General features: G+C 48.1%; 7 protein-coding genes and 1 non-coding gene across 8 annotated transcripts; all 8 read right to left on the bottom strand.

Moving 5' to 3' along the window:
• Positions 1-207: 207 nt before the first annotated feature.
• Positions 208-1,520, bottom strand: F5Y00DRAFT_264419 (uncharacterized protein; the record flags this gene model as incomplete). Its single annotated transcript, XM_048011654.1, has 5 exons — positions 208-489; positions 612-699; positions 754-871; positions 931-1,270; positions 1,356-1,520. The coding sequence occupies 5 exons, from the start codon at positions 1,518-1,520 to the stop codon at positions 208-210; spliced, it is 993 nt and encodes a 330-aa protein (XP_047862535.1).
• Positions 1,521-2,761: 1,241 nt separating this feature from the next.
• Positions 2,762-4,816, bottom strand: F5Y00DRAFT_243570 (thiolase-like protein). Its single transcript, XM_048008698.1, has 3 exons — positions 4,112-4,816; positions 3,951-3,960; positions 2,762-3,873 (listed from the first exon to the last, which is right to left on the bottom strand). The coding sequence occupies exons 1-3, from the start codon at positions 4,593-4,595 to the stop codon at positions 2,991-2,993; spliced, it is 1,377 nt and encodes a 458-aa protein (XP_047862534.1). The 5' UTR covers positions 4,596-4,816; the 3' UTR covers positions 2,762-2,990.
• Positions 4,817-4,998: 182 nt separating this feature from the next.
• F5Y00DRAFT_243569 (fungal-specific transcription factor domain-containing protein) lies at positions 4,999-8,478 on the bottom strand. The gene is made up of 4 exons (XM_048008697.1): positions 7,573-8,478; positions 5,881-7,503; positions 5,723-5,827; positions 4,999-5,674 (listed from the first exon to the last, which is right to left on the bottom strand). The coding sequence occupies exons 1-4, from the start codon at positions 8,113-8,115 to the stop codon at positions 5,600-5,602; spliced, it is 2,346 nt and encodes a 781-aa protein (XP_047862533.1). The 5' UTR covers positions 8,116-8,478; the 3' UTR covers positions 4,999-5,599.
• Positions 8,479-9,490: 1,012 nt separating this feature from the next.
• F5Y00DRAFT_264416 (glycoside hydrolase family 61 protein) lies at positions 9,491-10,756 on the bottom strand (the record flags this gene model as incomplete). The annotated part of the gene is made up of 5 exons (XM_048011653.1): positions 9,491-9,700; positions 9,783-10,139; positions 10,251-10,434; positions 10,506-10,586; positions 10,650-10,756. The coding sequence occupies 5 exons, from the start codon at positions 10,754-10,756 to the stop codon at positions 9,491-9,493; spliced, it is 939 nt and encodes a 312-aa protein (XP_047862532.1).
• A 1,111-nt stretch (positions 10,757-11,867) lies between these two features.
• On the bottom strand, positions 11,868-11,950 carry F5Y00DRAFT_t120. Its single transcript has one exon. It is a non-coding gene; the product is annotated as a tRNA-Asp (tRNA).
• A 373-nt stretch (positions 11,951-12,323) lies between these two features.
• Positions 12,324-13,642, bottom strand: F5Y00DRAFT_243566 (uncharacterized protein). Its single transcript, XM_048008696.1, has 2 exons — positions 13,147-13,642; positions 12,324-13,055 (listed from the first exon to the last, which is right to left on the bottom strand). The coding sequence occupies exons 1-2, from the start codon at positions 13,238-13,240 to the stop codon at positions 12,892-12,894; spliced, it is 258 nt and encodes an 85-aa protein (XP_047862531.1). The 5' UTR covers positions 13,241-13,642; the 3' UTR covers positions 12,324-12,891.
• Positions 13,643-13,892: 250 nt separating this feature from the next.
• F5Y00DRAFT_243565 (DUF654-domain-containing protein) lies at positions 13,893-17,104 on the bottom strand. Its single transcript, XM_048008695.1, has one exon. The coding sequence runs from the start codon at positions 16,673-16,675 to the stop codon at positions 14,378-14,380; it is 2,298 nt and encodes a 765-aa protein (XP_047862530.1). The 5' UTR covers positions 16,676-17,104; the 3' UTR covers positions 13,893-14,377.
• On the bottom strand, positions 17,105-19,183 carry F5Y00DRAFT_243564 (mitochondrial phosphate carrier protein). The gene is made up of 5 exons (XM_048008694.1): positions 18,806-19,183; positions 18,521-18,724; positions 18,005-18,424; positions 17,606-17,951; positions 17,105-17,544 (listed from the first exon to the last, which is right to left on the bottom strand). Exons 1-5 carry the CDS (start codon positions 19,051-19,053, stop codon positions 17,452-17,454), a joined length of 1,311 nt encoding a protein of 436 aa, XP_047862529.1. The 5' UTR covers positions 19,054-19,183; the 3' UTR covers positions 17,105-17,451.
• Positions 19,184-19,832: the final 649 nt, after the last annotated feature.

The following is a 19,832-nucleotide window of genomic DNA, read 5'->3' as shown; positions in this document are numbered from 1 at the left end:
AATTCAACTTAAGACGGAAGAATCTGGTTTTGAGACATGTCTAGTGTGGAAGGACCAATTTCTAGGTAATCACTAATCACAAAATTAAATTACTACCTAGAGAGTTACATATTAGAGCTATCCAAGTACGTGTATGGACTTATTTAACAACTTAATGTAGGTAGTCGTTAGATGTGTCCAAAGAAATGAGTCGTTCTCCTAGGCTCGCTACAACTTATCGCATCCTATCCACCTTTTCTCCTTATAAGGTGGTGCAAAAATTGCCGCCTTCTTACGCTTCGTGCGTGTGTGCTCTTGGCATAACCTCCAAAGGAATCCACTCCAAGCCATCACGTGCTGCTGGCAAATTCCTACGTTGGGGTCTTGCGGGTTGAGGTCTTGCGGGTTGAGGTCTTGCGGGTTGAGGTCTTGCGGGTTGAGGTCTTGCGGGTTGAGGTCTTGCGGGTTGAGGTCTTGCGGGTTGAGCAGCTGGTGGTAATTTTGAGCGATCTATCGCGATAGGTATTATATTCGCTGCTAAAATACCCAAGTTCGCCTCGAGCCTGTTTAGGGAAAGCTCTACGTTAGCATACGGATTTGATCACGGCAACGCGGTTGACTTACATAGATACAGTCGTAATGCCAATCAAAGGCACAAAGTGAGTGTCGTAACGGAACCAGTGGGACATCCATGCCCGTGACCACATGAATGCGCCCATGCTGGAATGTTGTCAGCAACCAGAATACTATACTCAGATAGGAGGCAACACATACATAGCAGAAGCGATCGAAAGCCCGACAAACGGCTTTCGCATAGAAGCCTCGGTGTTGGTATCCTGAGCCATCTCAATCGGGAAGCCCGTAAGGATGATCGGCGTGAACACTTCAAAGACTATTAAGACAGAAGTTAGCGACGGCGGTACTTTCGACATGTCCTAGGGATACACTTACAAGATAGGAGCCAGTCGAAGATCGCCCGGATGATAATATCCGAGCACTGAGCATAGGGGGCGAGCATGGGGTACCACGCCGACGCGCCGCATGTCGCGGGTATGACCATGATCCATAGGGGATACACTGTGAAAAGCATTGCGATTTGGAAGACCACGACGACGCTCACATACTTTACATCTTTGACGAGGGGCCATACGGAGAGACAGATCGACAGCTTACCCAAGATGGCAGAGAGGGCGAAGAGAGACTGGACGAACTTGTCAATCTCGGGGGGGTACTCAAGGTGATTGGTAGTGTTCTCAGCTACCGCGCAGATAATACCGATTAGACTGAGGAGCTACATATGTTATATAATCATCAGCGTTGTGTCCTTTCAAGAAGGAGTTTTAAAAAAAGGGGGGGGAAAGAGGGGGGGGGCTTACCCAGGCCAGTCCAACGCAGAAGCTATCTAAGTAAGCGAGGTAACGTTGGGTGAAAGACTGCAGAAAGAACCGGAGGAGAAGTGCTAGGAAAGCGACGACGAGCGTGATGACCCCGAAGACAGTGAAGACGACCGTCTCGTCGTTGAAATATCCATTCCCGTCCATGCTAGGTATTTTTGCTGATTTGCAAAGTAAGTCTGATGATGAGTGCTCAAAACAAATGATGAAAACGAATGCTAAGTGATTCGTTAGATTCTTCGTTCATTCAACACTACTTCGGGGGAGGAGCCCGGTATTTATATCTCTCCTCAGTCCTCGTTTAGTTCTACGGCAGAAAGGCTATCACACTAAGTCGCCACGTAAGTGTCCATTAAGCTATTGGAAGCGAGCGAGCGTAAGTCCAAGTTCTTAACTCTCGGACAGCCGTTCGGAGACATGTTACTACCAAAGGTATAGGCTTGGTTTGACCATGGACGGACGCGAAGACGATTGACGTCCACTCCGACGTGACTCAGAGGCCAGGTCCCGAGTAAAACCCTAGTTCCTATAAGCGGTTCTCTAGAGGAGACGTCAAGCAAACTATATTATCATTTAGAACGAACCTCCCCAAATCCTAACCCGACCTAAACTCCTAAACATAAGATTAGCTAGCTACCTGACACGCCCAAACAGGAGGCTAGATAACATATAATGACCTATAAACTTCCTTCCCCCCTATCTTCACATGAGTCACACACACACACACACACACACACTAGAAAATATCAAGGCAAAAGAAGAAGAGAAACAGATAGTCCAGAATCCTCCTTACAAGCTGATCATAACCCACCCCCCTTTTCCCTCTGAGAAGCCTGGCATGATAATATAAACGCGGCGTTAATCAATAAGCAAAGACAAGAGAGACCTTAAGACTGAGAAGAAGGACGAGAAAAAAGACCACGAGAGGTAGATGGCAGTAGTCCGGATGAATATAGTTTAATTATTACTCAGAGACGCCAACACCGCGTCAACACATCGATAAACTTAAATAAACGACCGAGCGTAGCGAAACCCCAAACGCTTCGATATTCAATATATGACTACAATTTACCTTTGGTTCTTTTCCATTAAGTAAAACACCGCTAACCTAGACGATTAGAGCCCTCAACACAAGACGAAGCCACTGGACCAATAAATAATATGTCACATATATACAAGGCGTAATTGCCAGGTAAAGCAATTACGCGTCGTTTCTGCGATAGTTATGAGCCCTCGGTTTAGCGCAGCGGTACATAGACACTGCATTCCCTGCGTGTGTATATGTGAGCTAGATTTGAAAGCCGCTGTCCAGCTGAGGGGGTGTGTCGTATATAAGGCGTAATTGCTAATTAGCAATTACGACGTCTTTTTTTGCGATATAATGATCATCCGTATATACCATATAGTTATTTTTTATATACCTTACCTAGGAAGTAGTTATATATTACATCTCATAAATTCATTCTGTACCATATAATACCGTAGCGTAGGGAGATAGATCCTTAAACCTTCCAGCAAGCCTTAAATCCGAAAGCCCCAAAAGAAAACACACATTTTACCCGTGTTCCTAATTGGTATGTAACTCCCACCAACCTACCCCTAGGTATCTCCTATAACTTAAAACCTCGCTTCAACCTTCTTCTCCGTATCCTGCAACGCCCATGCGCTCGACGCCTTCTTACTAAGCACGCTCTTGCACTGCGCAGCCGTAAACCCCTTCGCCTCGACAGCAGGATTATACCCGAGGCCGTTCGCCTTAGCGATATCCGCCGAGTTTCGCTTCTGCGCCTCGCTGTGATCCGGACGGCAGTACACCGTGACCACGGCGGCGCCGCCTAGGCCTAGATTATGCTGGAGCGCGAACTTCGTATGCGGAACCGCGCGGTTGTTTGCCCAGCCGCGAAGATGCCAGACTAGCTCGGCGCACTGGGCTAGCCCCGTAGCGCCGAGGGGGTGGCCTTTGGAGATCAGCCCGCCGGATGGGTTGACGACGTACTTGCCGCCGTAGGTGATGTCACCACGGCGTACCATCTCGTGTGCTTTACCGGGTTCGCATAAGCCTAGCGCGTCGAGCGTTACCATCTCGTTGGCCGAGAAGCAGTCATGTAGCTCAACAACCTGGACGTCGGCCGGCGAGACCTTGGCTTCAGCTAGCGCCACCTCGGCAGCGTGCTTGCTCATCTCGAAGCCGATTAGGTCGATCGCGCTGCGCGAGAACAGATTCGGTGAGTCTGTTGCCATGCACTGGCCTGCGATCAGTATGGCCTGGTCCTTCAGGTGCGGCCTAGCATTGAGGAAGTCCTGCGAGACAAGGACTGCGGCAGCGCCACCGTCTGACGTCGGGCAGCACTGCAATTTAGTGAGTGGCTCGTGGATCATTGGTGACTTGAGCATTTGCTCTAGGGTGTAGACATCCTGGAATTGGGAGTATGGGTTGTTGACAGAGTGCTGGTGATTGATTCTGCCGATTTCTGCGAAATCTTCGAGTTTGGCGCCGAACCTAGGGCGAGCAGTTAGTATAATTATCCACGGCGCATGTAACTTGCTATGGTGTAGAGGCTGAAGAGCTATGCGTACTTCTCCATGTCTGCATATAAATGTTAGCAATAATTTACATCTAAATTCAGTAGCTTAGATATAACGTAAGAGTGGTTATGCTTAGTTGAACCCCGAATTCTTACGCCTTAGGTAGATGAAAAAAGAAAGGAGGCAAAACAGGGTAACTTGAAATTACGTACATTCCCGGCCGGCATTACCAAACATCTGCGCGGCGCCGGGGGCATTCGTATAACCACGGGTTTCCGCCATCATCTTTCCCGAGGTACCAGTGGGATTCTCCCTATCATTGAAGAAGCTTTGGAGACTGCCACGCATCATCTTCTCGAAGCCGACGACGAGAATGCAGTCGGCGCCACCGTAAGCAATGGTGTTCCTCGCCATCGAAAGGCCGGTAGAGCCAGTAGAGCAGTTGTTATTGACATTGAGGATGGGAATTTGTGTCATGCCAAACTGATAGAAGACGCGCTGGCCGCATGTAGAGTCCCCGTAGCAATAGCATGCGATGCCCTGCTCGACGTCGTCGTAGTTGATGTGCGCGTCGAGCATAGCTTTGACACCGGCTTCGAAGCCAAGCTCCGTGTAGTCGACCTTACCGCGGGGCTTGATGAACTTGGTCATGCCCACGCCGAGCACATACACGGGCTGCTTCTGTTTGGCGGGCATCTTGAATTGAAAGTTGAAATTTGAATTTCGCCTTGGGAAGAAAGACTAAGTTGCACCTTTAGAAGATTAAGTGGGACGTTTTGAAGAATAGACTCGAGATTGAACTTTCTTATATACTATATAATCAGTAACCTGGAAGCTGCACTACGCCGCATGATCCGACTGTACTTCCCTTCCTTAATGGGATTTCCCCAGATGTGGGGGAGTACAAGACCCTGGTGTTTCTTTCACGATATGGGCTGTATGGTTAAGGTTACGCGGGGCCTAGGCAAACGGTAAACGGCTACCCCTAGCCGAGGCACTACCCGAACTAGTATAGTCAGATAGGTACTCCGTACCTACCTTAGCAGCTTAGGTATGTTACACATAGTTCTCGTTCCTTGCTATCGATTACATCTCAGTGTTTGAAATCGGTAATACAATTTTTTATTAACTATTCTTTTCATATATTATATGACAATATTCTTTTCCTTGCTCCATTTGTCACACACTCGGTTCGCTCCTTATATTTCTCGTATATTCGTCTCGCTAACTCCCGTCCTTGCTCAAAGGCAGTATCTACTGCAGTTATCAACCTATCATCACGGTCATCTGCTAAAAAAAAACGCTAAAAAGAGGTAGTCATTATAAATTTAATTAGATATATGCCGGCTTCTTTCGACCGGGGCTTATATATGTTTTCGTTAAAACGTGAACACGAGGTCAGACGTCAGCTGTGGTTAGAAAACGCGCCAAGATGTTGGCTTCGTCTTTTGCGCCAGTCGGTATCCTCGCCCTCGACAAGACTATTAGTTCACGCTGCTAGTCGTACAGTGGTTCTCATATCAAAATGGTTTCAAGCAATAGGCTTCGCGGTTCGAAGCTCAGCCGTAAGAGCTCCGATGAGGTTTTCAACGAATTTGCATCAGCTAGCACCCCTAGCGCATTCATCGTAACATCTCGATGGCAGACAGCTCTAAAAAAAAATCGGGTTAATTCAGCCATACAATTATAAAGCGAGCTTTTCAAGACGGCCCAGGTTGAAGTATAGGAGTCCAGAATTCCGTATCCCACATCGCGGCAAAGTCGTCCGGTAACAACTAAACAATTAGACTCATATATACGTCAAGGAGTTGTGACGAACTTACATAATTAAGGGCATCCGGCGCCGTTATAAAAGGCTGCATGTTGCTCATGAAGCCCGAGTCTGTCTGCATTCCATTCATTTGCATCGGTACCGTCGGCGGCATAATCTATTCAGACAAGGTTAATAAGAGAGTGGAACAGACTGGTAAATATTTCTTACCGGCATCGAAGCAATATTTTCCTGGTTCGCGTGTATCGCTTGTAGGCCTGCGTCAAGGATTGCCTGCAAGCCGTTTGTGATAGCCTCTCGCTTCTGTTCTGGAGTTCCGCCCTGACAGGTGTTGAACACAACGGTAAGTGCGATTATATCCCTCAAGTCCGTCCCGATCTCTCGTATTCTTTTGATTTGCGCATCTAACACGGTTTGCACGGCGCTTTTGAGCCGCGGGAGAGACAGCAAGACCGAACTCTCCGAGGCAATGGCGTACGCTTCCTCGATGGACTCTGTTTTGGTATTCGAATCCAGATCCGACGGCGCCGGCGATGCCGAGCTGCTAGTAGCTTGTTTGATATAATAGCATATGCTAAAAGCTGCCTGGAGAATCTCTTGTTTGAGTACGAGTTGGTGCAGGTGCCAAATACGGTTGTAATCAGGGGAAGCAGGATCCAATTCATCCAAGTACGAAAGTAATATAATCGACGATCTTAGATATCCTGTCACGATCTGCTGCGGGACATCCGTGCTTCCTAATGCGAAGGGTCGGTATAACGCTAATAGGGGCCGACGACAATGCATATCTAAGACGACTCGTGTCATCCATCGTCGCCGAACCTCTGACATATCGTTCGAGTGCGTCGTTGGGACCATATATCTCACGTCCTCGAAAACTCGTTCGAGTTCGTTGCCGAGATCCAAGACCTGCTGATAGTCCTGAAGACTGTCGGTACGATTGATTAAATCGACAACCCTAAACCGCATAGGCAGAGTGTTGGCAGCGAACGCCTGGACACGTGAATCGGTATCTTGGTCGATCGGCTTCGGGGGAGGGAGCTGTTCTATATCGGGATGGATATCTTCATCATTGAGGTTTCTAGGCGGTTGGCAGGTAAAATCGGTTTCTCGTATACAGCAAGGAAGATTACACTGCATAGACATATGCACGTCAAGCTCGAGTATCGTGTACCACAACTTTCTCCTCTGCTCAGCCCAGAAAGGCGATATATTCTGCGAGAATTCTGACGGATCTCGATGAAAGCCCATGGTCATCGCCATCCGCACGATGAGGCCAAGATGCGTCCAAGATTCCTGGTTTTGTGGATTAATCATCCTCTGAGCCATGAGTTGGAGTATCTCGGCTTGGAGAGTAGTGAATTCAACTAATTGTTTCCCCCGAAGACCGTCAAGCCAAGCTCTTACAAGACAACTAGCCGTCGGAATGTGTATTCCTTCTCGATCATGGTACTGTCCTTTGCCAACCCCGAGATACCGATATCCCACACATAGGATCGAAAGCAGCTGCGGCAGAAAAGCTTCGTGTTGAGATTTACCCTCCCAGTACTCGTTATACTGTCTCATAAAAGAGGGAATATGTAGAACACGATAGATGTTCTCGGATCCTTTCAAGTAGATGCCGAGTAGAGTGTCGCAGACCGTTCTACTTGGTAAGACATCTGCCATTCGCTTCTGGATCGGCGTCATCGAGTCTACGAACACAGTAATGGGGGCGGTAACTTTTCGATGTTCGTCCTGAAGAGTCTTGTGGATTTTCTGGATGTTTAGAAACAATTCCTTAATGTCGCTAGATTTATTCCTGCTAAACATGAAGTCCTTTGCTTCGTCAAACTAACGACGTAGTTAGTTAAAGTGGTTGGCGCGATAGTAGAGATTTTCGTCGAACAAGGAGCAACTCACCAGGTTGACAAGAACCCGTGTGCTGCTTTGGCCAAAGAACCGCGTTCGTAGACCTCCTTTCACCGTCAGGCCACGAATCGTAAGAGACGACGCCGCGGGGCGTTGGGCCGGGATGCTACTAGACTCGGCAAGAGACGAAGTTCTCGAAAGCAATCGCCCCTCCAGACGCTCAAGCCTTACTGCGTGATCCTCGAGTACAGCTTCGTAGCTAGTATCGCGCTGGCCGGGGTCCTGACTTGCTGCGGGGCGGTTCCGCTTGGTATTCCTCTCGGGCGCCTCGCCATCCGAACCATCACTTAAGCTTACTACTTCACCTTCGGCCGCATACCGACATATGCGCTGCGTCTTCTGGCACTGAGAACACGGCGAGGCTCGGTCACATCTCAACTTCCTTTTGCGACACACCAAGCAGCTCTTGACGGGACGTGGTCGTTTCACACTCCGGGATGGCGCTACGAAGCTATAAGCGGGACTCCTAGTACCGCTCTGGACCGACGCCGGCGATTTCCCAGTATCCATCTCAATATCCATTGGGGCTTGCATATCCAGCTGATATTCAGCAGGATGTGCGAACTGAACAGCAGGCGAGTCGATTCATGGAGGTGAATAAGATCGAACCAGACCATGACGAAGCAGGGGCGCTATCTGACGGAACATCTGACCGGACTTGACTGCCTGGAGCTCTCCAACCACTCTGACCACCGCACACAACTACGTAGACGGGTAGATCAAAGACCAATACCTAGCAAATACGAGAAAAGAATAAAATAACATAAGACGTCAATTAGGAGGATCCAAGCTAGCTAGCTCATCATCAAACTACCTAGGCCATGTCGGTGTTGGAACTTGGAAAGGCAGTCCGCTATGGAGTCGTTCCGTCAGGGATTTTTCAGCAGTTCCCACTGCTATCGACGGCAGTATGTTAATTCTACATTCCTACCTGGGATAAGTCTAGAACTTCAACCGGGAATATAAGCGCGCCACGTGATTAAATCCTGGTCTACCACTCCATCTAGTCCATCCCGGGGCTTGCCAAGCATTCTTCAAGGCCAAAAGAGCCATACAGAATCCATACAATATCCTAGCAAAGGCCCCCAGTCAGCCCAGTGAGCCCAGTCCCTCTTCCCGGCAGTCTTCGCTAGTCTCGGCCGATTCGGGGGTTAGCTTTAAATGCAAACCAACATCGTGGAGGCGCCAAGGCTAATCGTCATTTCCGAAACGACGGATCAGCAAATGTTTTGGCCCTCGAGACGGCCCTACGCTGTGTTTCAGCCCATTTCCGGCAACGTCAAATTTCACGACGTTGCAATCTGTTCTGGCCGGCATCCGAGTCGTACAATGTAAGCATGCACGGATAGCTCGTTAAGCCGCAAGAGGCATCTAAGCCGGTCTTCCGTGCGACGCTCAATCCCCGGTCTGTCTGCCGGGTTCACCACGTGGCCGCTAAGATGAGGCGGACAGGGCTAGCAGAAGAGATGAATGGCAAAGGATATTTACATTAGCGGTACGGGGGGAGGAAAGGCTACCTCGAATATCGTAATTGGATACTGCTACGCTCATCCATGCACGCGGCAAATGCCGAATCTGGAGTAAAGACGTAAGGCGAAGTGCTTAAATGCTAAAACGGAGGAGACCTTTCCATCAGTTCTTCATCACGAGAAAGCTTAGCCAAGTAAGGGCTAACTTAATCCTGACGTCTAACCGGTATACGAACCGCTTAATATCATTTTATCATACCGTAGCACTGGCTGCAGATGCTTCCCTACTTTTTGGTCAAATATGTCGTAGCATTGGATCGCGAATAGCCTACATAATATTATCATTAACCCTATGGGGGAAAACCGGCTGGCTATCAACTGTCTGATCGCAACAGCATTAGATGAAGGCTACAAACACGCCTCGCTCAACTCGGCTAGCTTTACGACACTTGCGTAGCTTGCGGAACCGCTGGCGACGCAGCCCTCGCCGAAGGCACCAGCGTAGTCGGTACAGCAAGCGGTGGCGGTGTCGGTATAACCAGCGCCCTGGCGTGCGCAGGCGCGGTAAAAGCGTAAACGCCAGTGGCTGTGGCGGTGATAGGACCGGGCTTCGTCTGGCTCACAGGGAGCGCGCCACTGTAAAGGGCCGGCTATGTACAAGATGTTAGTTACGTGGCTTGGATACACATAAAACCACAAGCACTAATAATAGAAACTTCGGATCCGACTTACGCCTGGGATCGCATAAGCCGTCGGATGCGAAAATAAGTCGAACTTGATGCCGGGGTCGTTGGCCCCGTAGAACTCGGTGGCGGGGATACCAGCGGGGTTCGCGGTGCCCTTGCTGTCGATAGCGAGGTTGTAGCAGAACGGGTAGCTCTGGGCGCCGTTCGGGTTGCCCGCGGCGTGCAGCGCGATGATTTCGTGCCGCAGGACATAGTTCCCAGGCGCGATGTCTTCTGGGATGCGTACGAGCCAGCTGTTATTGTTGTTGGCTAGGACGTTAGCCGCCCATAGGTCGCTGGCCTTGTCTACCCATCCGGCCTCGCCGATCTTGAAGAACTTGAGCTTTGTCTTGTCTACGGTTTCCTTTTTCGAGTGGTTAGTTTAGTATCAATATTAAGGGGCTTCTCGCTGCGGGATAGAGCTAGCCGGAGCAATATAGGATAGGGCTAGTTTATGTGCGAATAGGAGACGTACGCAGGGCCCGTTGCAGTTTGCGAGGTAGTCGAGGACCGGTCCCTTGTGTGACGCCGGCCACGGCGTCCACTGTACCTCGATTACGTCGCCTCCCGTCACGGGAGCAGCCGCACCCGCCGGCTTGGCACCGAGGTGGCATACCATATCCGGAGTGTTGAACTGGTTAGGAGCGATGAAGGTATTTCTACATGACTCAAACATCAGCTAATGTCTCTGGCGCATAGTTATCATCAGTATGATGATTTAGGTACATACTGTAAGTCGTCCGGGACGGACCATCCTACCACCGTGGGAGGAGGATTCTTCCATTGATAGCTTGGATTATAGCCATCGTAGCTATACCCGAGCGTCAGCCATGCGAGTCAACCACGGGGGTACAGACTTCTTTTCTTCGCTTACAAGGTGCTATCTATCACAATCGCACTAGCAATGCCGTGGGCATGTACGCCGACAGCTGAAAGGAAAGCGGGAATAACGATAGAGGGTATAATACTAGAAAACGCCATCGTTGTAGAAGATCGTCGCTGCGCGCTGGATGATCTACACTACGTAACAGGAGAATGGATGATCATACATATACGACCTATCCCGGAGGGCTATAAGTATACCAGCTCGAAAGACAGTCAGATACCACGGCCTAGCCCCGGCGAAGCTTCTCTAGCTATCCTATGATGGAGTGCTCTTCATAACGAAAGGTCGAATCGTGTAAGTATGTTCATGTCCATGCCTCCGCCGGTCTACTTTCGACTCTAGAGTCCGCGTCACGATGCAACATCCAAGGGTCCAGAACCAACCAGTGCCCAGCACTTATATCAGCACCTCATCTTCTCTCAAGCGAGAAGCTTCATTCCCCACACAACAGATTCCAAATTCCGGGGCTTCTCTGCCCGAATCAATAACGGGATCACAACCCCATGGGGTTCAAGTGCGGAATAGCTATGTTCTGGAAAATTGGTCATTGGATGCTGTCTTGGTCAAGCTCTCCGTCTAGCCGGCGGCTATATTCGACTGACAGGGAGGCTAGCCACATGATAATTCTCAGACCAGTAGGCCTGTCCTTCGTGATTTCTAATTATGTTTTCTTTAGCTAGAGACGCTAATAACCATGAAGATTTGATGATGCAACCTAATTTGCGGATGCATTTTAAGATATACGACTGACCTCGGCTCGTGCGTTACTAATATCCGCAGAAGCAGATTAGTTGGTAACCTAGGTAAATTTATGATGAGACATATGAACGATATAGAATAATGAAATAACCCCGATACTTCAGGTAGTTTAACAACTTCCTAAACGGGCAAGTTCATAGAAAGTTCAACCTATGAGAAAATAGGATAGTCATGATAGGTCTGCTGCGATTCTTAGCTCTGATTCTGAATGGTAAATTGCGCATACTGGAGAGAGCTAATCTATCTAGTGTGTCCTATCTGGTGCAAAGACTAACTCGCTGCCTCAACGGAAAGAAATATACTGAGTAGGAAATACGATGGAGGAAGATGATAGAAATATGACGAGAAAAAAAACCCCGAAAGGGAAAAAAAAAAAAAAGAAAAAAAAAGAAAGCCCGCTATTGACGAACTGTTAGATAGCGAATATAATAAATCGTCAAAAAGATGCTCTCGATCGGGGAATCGAACCCCGGCCACCTGCGTACTTGTGCGATGACAAGCAGGTATCCTGACCACTAGACCAATCGAGATGATGTTTGACATTCTCAGGAATGCCGATTTCCTAGTGCGGTGGATGGAAATTTAGCTGCAAAATAGCGTTTATATCGTTGGTAAGTTGCGTAGCGAAAATGCCGCAACCCGGTTGGACGGGATAGGCGCTAGTGAGGTGCTACATGAAGTAGGTACCTGATGCACCTAACATCCAACAGGTACCTATGTACTAATGTAATCATGAACCAAAGGTTGTTAGAGCTCGAGGAGTGAATATGTCCAGATTCAAATTTGTAAGATATTTGATCAGAAAGTAATTAAAATATAGTTAATCATTGTTATAAAGAGGCCCAAATTTATTAACCTATAGTTGACCATTAACTCGACTTGGCAATATCAAGAAAAGAAAAACGAGCATTTACTTCGTTGGATATCACGGACAACATAGCAGTACATAGGTAGTAGGCTCGTCATTACAGAAGCCACAGCATCCTTCTTCATACATTATGTACTCAAACAAGACAGACATATAACAATAACACATAGTAACAATAAATAGCAATCATCCATAAAACTACCTCAAAGGTATTCTCTATTGTCAGCACAGGTGCGCATCGCATATGCAAGATCGATCCATGCCGGGCTATACATAAGTCGCGAGCCTTGACTTTTATACTATCGTATGTATGTATGGAATTCCCACGGCCCGCCCCGGATCGTTTTCATCGATCTCACCATAATAACCGAGTGTTGGGTTAGGTTAGGTACCTCTTAACAGAGTACAAAAAGAAAGCCGGCTGCATAAATAACACGCACGACCATATCGAAGGCCTAAACAAGAAGCATGCATCTATGTATGTATTCCTCGCAAGCAGCGGGGGAGTTACTCCATCCAAACCACACCGCGTCCTATTTATTGCCATTGCCATGCCATTGCCATGCCCAAAATATTGTATTTGCTGTGGTTCTGCGATCCGCTTTACTCGGCCACCTCGATGCTGCGCGACTCGCCGTCGACGAAGCCCGAGTTGACCTTCTTGCCCGTCTTCTTGATCGTCTTGAGCACGGTTTCGTAGTCGAGGCCTGGCTTGGCTACGACGAGGGCTTCTTGCTTCTCGAGGGAGACTTCGTAGCTCTGGACGCCTGTTTGTTTTCGTTGCGCGATTGTTAGTTAGCCGTCTTACTTTATTTAGGCATTTACGCCATTCGTGCGTTTCCATGAAGAATAACTCACCCTCTAGCTTGCCCAGCACGCGGTTAACGGCGCCGGAGCAGCCGCCGCAGCTCATGCTGACGTTGAACTTGTAAGTGTGCTCCTGGTCGGCCATTGCGAATAGTAAAGATAGATAGGTAGGTATCGGCTTTGCGGAAAAAGAAAAAGGATGAGGGGTATCTAAACGATGTAAATCAGCAGGGTAGTTAGTTGAAAGTTGTCTGGTTGCGATTCCGAAAAACGAGGTAAAGATTGGCTTTTGTCTGTCTACGTACAAGTTACCGTAAGATGGCCGGAAGAAGGAAAAGCGACGGTTATTATATATGCCTCTCGGGTAGTATGGTGAATGGTGTATGGTGGCACGGCCGGCCGGGAGTGTGTGTTGGATGGATGGACGTTTGTTTGTAAGTGTATTAATAATTGTCAGTTATGCCTCAGGCAAAAAAAGTACCTAAAAGTCGTGATTAAGACGGGACTAGAAACAGATGGCCAAGTTCCAATCCATTCCAAGTTCCAGATTCCTTATTACAGGTACCAAACACACTAACACCTCAGGTAGCTACTTCCCTAAACTGACTGATACCATGTACCTATTCCACCACATCACCCCGCCTTTTCAGGTGGGCTCCTACTAACGCATAAAAGACTCAGCAAAGTATACTACAGTGCGGCGCATTTCGTCTCCAATATATTCACACAGTAACTACCATATAGTCTCCTACACAAAATATACTAGTATTAACAGTATACGCACTGTAACAGTACGTCTGACGCCTATTACCTTACCTGTCGCGTGCTGCCGCAACAAGACAGCTCGCCGTAATATGAAACCTGAGCAAGTTTCCCCATCCTCCACCCCCTATTATTTTCATCTAGATGCGAAACTAGCCTTGGGTTTTTAATTACGAATAGGGAGAGAAGGAAAAACTTGCTCATTGCAAATTGCAAAATTAAAAATTAGGAATCTGAATTATAGGCAGACGGATGAAGTGCCACACATCACTAAATATAGACATTAAGAAGCCCATTTCCACGTGTAGTGTATGTACATATTACAGAGTAGGTTTGTACTCACGCCTTAAGCCAACGACCTGTTCCATGCAGCGATTCCATGGGTTTGTCCTGCAGGAATTGCAGTAATGGGGGACACGCTAGCTTTATTTACACGCGTATGCATCGAATACCGATATCATGTCCCGGTAGCCTCTCCCGGCTATGCCTATTCGTACCGACCGAATCAGATCATACCGGTTCACACTAATCCTGGCATCTCGTCGTCCGTTCCATCGCCGCTATCATTCGCTTCATTTCCAGACTCTCTAGGATTAGTCGAACCCCCTACAGGTATTAAAGGAGGCATATCGTCATCCGTCTCCCCTTCGTCTGACTCCTCATCCTGCCATGCTCCGGGCATAGTACCGGGTCTAGGCCCAAAGGGTCCGTTGTACACATTGAAATCATCGGCAGCATCTTCATTCATATCGAATAGGTTCATGACGGCCTGGAAGATTGTTGACCAGCGACCAAGAGAAGCTTCATTCTGAGATCCGTCTTCAAATGCATCCTCGCTCGCTTCGCCATCGTTACCACCGCCATCATTGTGATTTCCACCTATACCGTCGGCCTCCTCCAAGATGGCCCGTTCGAGATCCGCTTGGATATCCTCAGGTGCACCGGCCAGTCTTGCTTGGGCTAGTATTTGCATAAGTTGTCGGCGATCCCCTTGCTCGAGTCCAGCCCTAAGTCGATCTTCAGGTTGTGAGGGAGTCCACGGCAGCATCTGCGAGTTGTACGAGAAGATATTTTGCTCTAGAGGCGGTGGGAGCGGGTCAAACTCCCAATTAACTGACGTATTTAGTAAGTCGCGCGGTACTAGTCCTATTAAAGAGGGAATCTCTAGTAGGAAGACGAATCGTGCAAGATTAAACCCAACCGTAGGTGGGGAGGGGAATGCTTTGTTGACGTCCGCCCTCTTTGCCTCACCCGCTACCTCCTTCAGGAGAGACATTGCTTGCGTGTTATCCCATAACGGCTTAGTCTGATGGATGTAGACGTTTGTATGAAGCTCCTCATCTCGGTTGCGTGGTTGCATGCCCCATATAGCCTTGGGAACATCTAAGTTGAGTGCTTTAAAGAGATAGCTATACAGCCAAGGCAAGCGCTCCATACCCTCGACCAACAGTGCTTTGGCACCAGCCGTGTCCTTTTGCTGAAGCCTAGCTAGTACAAGTGTCTGCCTGATGTAATCTTGGCCATCTTGCGCCGCATGATTTACGTCTAAAATCTCCGAATCGCAAAGGTCAATGAACCACTTTGATTCGCGCGCCCGTATGGCGAGCGGGTGGATAAAATGGATAACCCCGTACGGGTCAGTATGATCCACGCTGAGTAAAAGTTTTGCCCATTCTAGTGCCGTCCTGTAGGTGCCCTTCATGATTAGATTCTTAAGGTAATGATATCCGGCCAACCAAAACTGACGGTTCTCCGGACGGTTGAACGACAATCTCGCTTTCCCCTGCTCTATCTTCTGGCGAAAAGTCGATAGAGAGACACGGCCGAAGGTGAAAAGGGCTCGTTCGCATAAGTCCGCGGAAAGCGCCGAATTCTGGTCTTGTTTTGCGACTCTGCTAACTTGGATAAGGCTAGAGACGTGATACGGATGGAGATGTAGAAAATGCACTATCTGCATAGGATCGTACATCTGGACGAGGTCGTAGAATGCTTCCTCCAATCTGTTGTAGTATGTATCATGCGCAAAGCGGAACTCGACAGTACCCGGCAGGCAAGCTACTCCTTCCTTTTCCTCCTTGATTTGTTCCATAGTCAGGCCCTCCGTAGAAGCACGTGGCCATGTTTCCTTGCCAGCCAAAAAGGGGTTCCGCCGCAGCGTTACTTCAGGTAAGCCCTTTCCCGGTACCCCCTTAAGGTATGTTTCTAGGTCGACTTGCTGGGGCAACGGCTGTCTTTGTCTTCTAGTGCGCGTCTGTTCTTGCTCTTCGATCTGAGCAGCAGCGATAGCTTCTCGGCCAAATAGGTTGCTCATCTCATTGATTACTCTAAGGTGATACGCATTGATGCTTAGAAGTTCGCAAATTCGCTCGTAAGGCTTCACGATTTTCAGTTGAAAATCCTCGTCGTCATTTTCTTTTCTAGGGTTGGAAATTTCGAGCTCTCTTAGCGCCTGATCAATTTCATCCGGTCCGCTTTGCGCAATAGGTTCAGCCTTAGCGGGAGCACCATCTTGCTTCTTAGCCTTCTTCTTCTTTTTCTTGTTCTTCTTCGACGAGCTCTTAGGCGCGTCGGTACGGTTGGGTTCGATACTTGGCTTTGTTGTGGCCTCTACTAATTCGTCTTCCTTCGCGTCATGGTCGGAATCCTCATCTTGATCATCTTGGTCGCCAAGCGCTGCAAATCCGGAGAATGCGCTTGCTCTCGGTTTCTGGGCGGGCCGGTCATCATTACTCGATTCGTCGTCCTCGAGAGAATTCTTCGCCTGGAGCTCCTCCAGCTCTTTTTGTTTTTGAAGTTTTCTTAACTGCCTACTCGACATTCTGTATTCCCGAGGTACTCAAATAGCAAAATTGAGGCCGAGATAAAGGAAGAGCGTCGTGGAATATTGCGCTGGAAATACTGGAGAGGTAATGTTGATAGTTGACTGTTGACTGACTGTTGACTCAAAATCCGCTGCATACCTACAGTATGTAATTGATAGTGGGGGTGGGGCCGAAAAAGGTGGCGATCATAGGTGATGTACGGATCCGTAGTCAAGGTAGTCAAGGTACAAATTACCTAAGGTTAGTAAACTTCAAGGCGGGGCTGCTACTTCTACATATTCATTCCTGCACGAATTACAGGCTACCCATAACAAAGAAGGTGCTCTCCTTACCACGTAACCTACCAGGTAGGTAGGTATATTCCCTCAGTTTCCCCTCTACTTTTTACTCTTCTGCTTTGACAGTTGTCAATATACCTTCGTTATGATAACTTTTCATCGTTTGTCTAAGGAGCGAGCCAACATTACACAACACAACAATACAATACTATCAAGCCTCCTTTTATTCCTCTATTATACTCTAAATTATATACCCGAATCCTTTTATCCTTTTATCTCTACCATCTACCTATCGACCAATATATATACAAATAAACATCGGATCTATTAAATTCGTGCCCAATCGTTTTCGCATGACATCTGTTCGGTATCACACGCGCAACGTTGCGCTAGGACAAAATACCGGATTTCGATGCCAGCATCATCCGGTCCCTGATGAAATTTATACGGCAGGTATTATACCAAACGTATAAGTTATTTATCCTGTTTTGACATTAATACTTTGCGGTTTGCAGGAGGTTAACTGCCTCCATAACCTTAGGCTTTTCTTGCTTAACTTCAGTAGTGCTCTTAGTTGCGCCCAAAGCCTACATTCAATCGTCAGTTCTCGGCTGGATCGTACGGAGAAATAGCAACAAGGGGTCATACTCTCTGGATATGGCCATATATTCCGAACTGGACGGCCGTCATACCTCCCACCATGACCAACCGAGGTCCAATACCGGCGTAGCTTCCGCGTAAGCCAAGCTGACTGACGATGTTGAAGATACGTCGTGCAGTTCCTTCACCCGGTCGTCCCTTTTCTTTGTTGATCTTGCTCAACACCGTATCCGCGGGCTGTGAAACTATCGCAGCTGCCATACCAGCAGTAAGACCACAACCGAGATTTACTCCCGAAAGTGTTGTGTTCGATGCTGTTTCTTTATTGATCCAGGAATGCGCTACTTCGAGAGCTTTTTCATACACCACAAACGTCGCCATCGTGTACGGGACCCTATGCAAGTCAGCTACTTGACACAGCCACAAATAGTACAAAAACAGGCTTACTGTTTCAACACTATCGGCATGAACCCAGAGTAAAGGCCGGCCATTCCCTCGTGCTTGACCATCCTACCGAATGCGGACAGCATGTTAGGAGCAAATGTGGGTTGGGATACTAATCTAATACGAACAGCCTCGAATGGGCAAAGCAGAATATCGCCGAGAAATTCGGCCGCAGCAGAGGAGGCAAGGTATACGGCGCTCCGGTTTGCAGCCGCTTTTTCCGGTCCTAGAAAGTCGTTCGTCTGTCTTTTGAAAAACTCGTAGCCACCGAATTTGAATGCTCCTTGCAGGAAATATCCCGTTACCGTCGGCCCGAATCCTGTCAAGAGTGCTCCAGCACGGTCGTTGACGACGATCTGGCGCATCCCGCCTGCTAGGCCTCTATTATATTTAACTGGTTCGAGCTGAACCCGGGTCTTGACCCTGAGTACCTAATGCATCAGCTTTCCTGGCGCTATACATAAATATTCAATCTTTTCCTATTGGCAATAGCCAATATGCGAAATCATTTTGGCTTACACATCGACTGGAGTCAGTATGGCATGAGTAAATGAACAGCAGATAGCCCCCGAGAAAGCGTATCTTGCGAACTCGGAAAGTTTCATCCCTGGACTTATCGACAGGGGAGGGATACTGGCGACGCCGTCTGCGACATATTTTACAGGATTACTGTTGTCGAAAACACTCTGGGTAACGGGAGATTCTGGCTTAGGCAAAAACAAACTGTGGAAGAGTTGGTATAAGTATCAATCTCGTTAGGGTAAGACAATTATCGTTACTGCATGCTTGCTAAATTGAAATCACCTTTTGACACTGAAAGCGCTGATTCCCAAGCGTCCCAAAATGGAGTCGGCCACTCCTTTCCTCGAATCCGGATCAATCTCCTTCGCGACCTCCCTGACTGCATCCAGAACCCTGAGATGTTCCTTCTTGAGTTCCTCAAACGAGTTGTCCAGCTGGATATGCCATGGGTACAAGACGAAAACCTGGAAGCCAAGCGCGGACGATGCGACGGCGAAGTTCGTAAGAGAGATAAGACGTGTGATGATCATTTTGGCGTCGGCGAGGGTGTTTTTTCTATTTCGAATTTCCTTCCAGCAAGTATCGTCTGAGTGAGACCAGGTTAGAACATGAAAAAGAGGGAGAAGAGGCGACGTACAATGAAGACGAGAGGTAATGAGATCGTGATAAAAGAGAGCAGTGCGCCTTTATGTATTGCGCCTTTGGAGCCGTAGGGTGTCGAATCTATGAGGACTCCGTCGTCTATTCTAATAATTGTCTAGTCGATATTCTTTGATTATACGAATAATTCCAGAAATTACAAAGGAAACTGGAGATAAGCAGAAAAAAATGGGAAAAAAGAATTACGGTTTGCGAAACAGGACAACAGCACGAGAAAAATTCGTAGATAAACCGTCGCGAACCCCTGTTCAGGATTTCATCATCCCTCGTGGAGGGTTTTCCCGAAGAATTTTTTCACCTCGGTCGAATTATGACTACGAAAGGCGAGACCGACTTCGGCAGCTGGGTCCGAATGTGACAGAATGTTTATTGCGATACTCTACCTGGGAAAGTGTCGTGGCTAGATTGGGAAGCTCTGGCGCCAATGGGCATAAAAGAAAGGAAGAGATTCCATTTTTAGGGGTCTTTAGGCTGACAAAGTGGCCTGACAGATCGGAAAGTCACGCCACGGGGTCCCATGCGCCCCAGTTTAAGAAAGCTTGTTTCGCCTTCATCACGTCTTATTTGGCAATTTACTGCAATTTCTTCGAAGCACAAACGCGGGTATCGAGGCTTTGAAGCAGCCCTAGTAGTGAGCCAGGGAGCATGT

Source organism: Daldinia vernicosa, assembly GCF_022497035.1.
Source record: "Daldinia vernicosa strain CBS 139.73 unplaced genomic scaffold F5Y00scaffold_42, whole genome shotgun sequence".
NCBI lineage: Eukaryota > Fungi > Ascomycota > Sordariomycetes > Xylariales > Hypoxylaceae > Daldinia > Daldinia vernicosa.
The sequence above is the reverse complement of the archived record's forward strand: the minus strand, read 5'-3'. Positions and strand labels throughout refer to the sequence as shown.

Excerpts from the sequence above, each read along its gene's own strand:
- F5Y00DRAFT_243570 (XM_048008698.1), bottom strand. The coding sequence starts at position 4,595 with ATGCCCGCCAAACAGAAGCAGCCCGTGTATGTGCTCGGCGTGGGCATG.
- F5Y00DRAFT_243569 (XM_048008697.1), bottom strand. The coding sequence starts at position 8,115 with ATGCAAGCCCCAATGGATATTGAGATGGATACTGGGAAATCGCCGGCG. Across the intron at positions 5,828-5,880 it reads AAAATATTGCTTCGATGCCG|ATTATGCCGCCGACGGTACC; the intron begins GTAAGAAATATT and ends TTGTCTGAATAG. Across the intron at positions 5,675-5,722 it reads CGCCGGATGCCCTTAATTAT|TTGTTACCGGACGACTTTGC; the intron begins GTAAGTTCGTCA and ends CTAATTGTTTAG.
- F5Y00DRAFT_243566 (XM_048008696.1), bottom strand. The coding sequence starts at position 13,240 with ATGGCCGACCAGGAGCACACTTACAAGTTCAACGTCAGCATGAGCTGC. Across the intron at positions 13,056-13,146 it reads CGTGCTGGGCAAGCTAGAGG|GCGTCCAGAGCTACGAAGTC; the intron begins GTGAGTTATTCT and ends GAAAACAAACAG.
- F5Y00DRAFT_243565 (XM_048008695.1), bottom strand. The coding sequence starts at position 16,675 with ATGTCGAGTAGGCAGTTAAGAAAACTTCAAAAACAAAAAGAGCTGGAG.
- F5Y00DRAFT_243564 (XM_048008694.1), bottom strand. The coding sequence starts at position 19,053 with ATGATCATCACACGTCTTATCTCTCTTACGAACTTCGCCGTCGCATCG. Across the intron at positions 18,725-18,805 it reads AGCGCTTTCAGTGTCAAAAG|TTTGTTTTTGCCTAAGCCAG; the intron begins GTGATTTCAATT and ends ACTCTTCCACAG. Across the intron at positions 17,952-18,004 it reads ATGCCGATAGTGTTGAAACA|GGTCCCGTACACGATGGCGA; the intron begins GTAAGCCTGTTT and ends TGACTTGCATAG.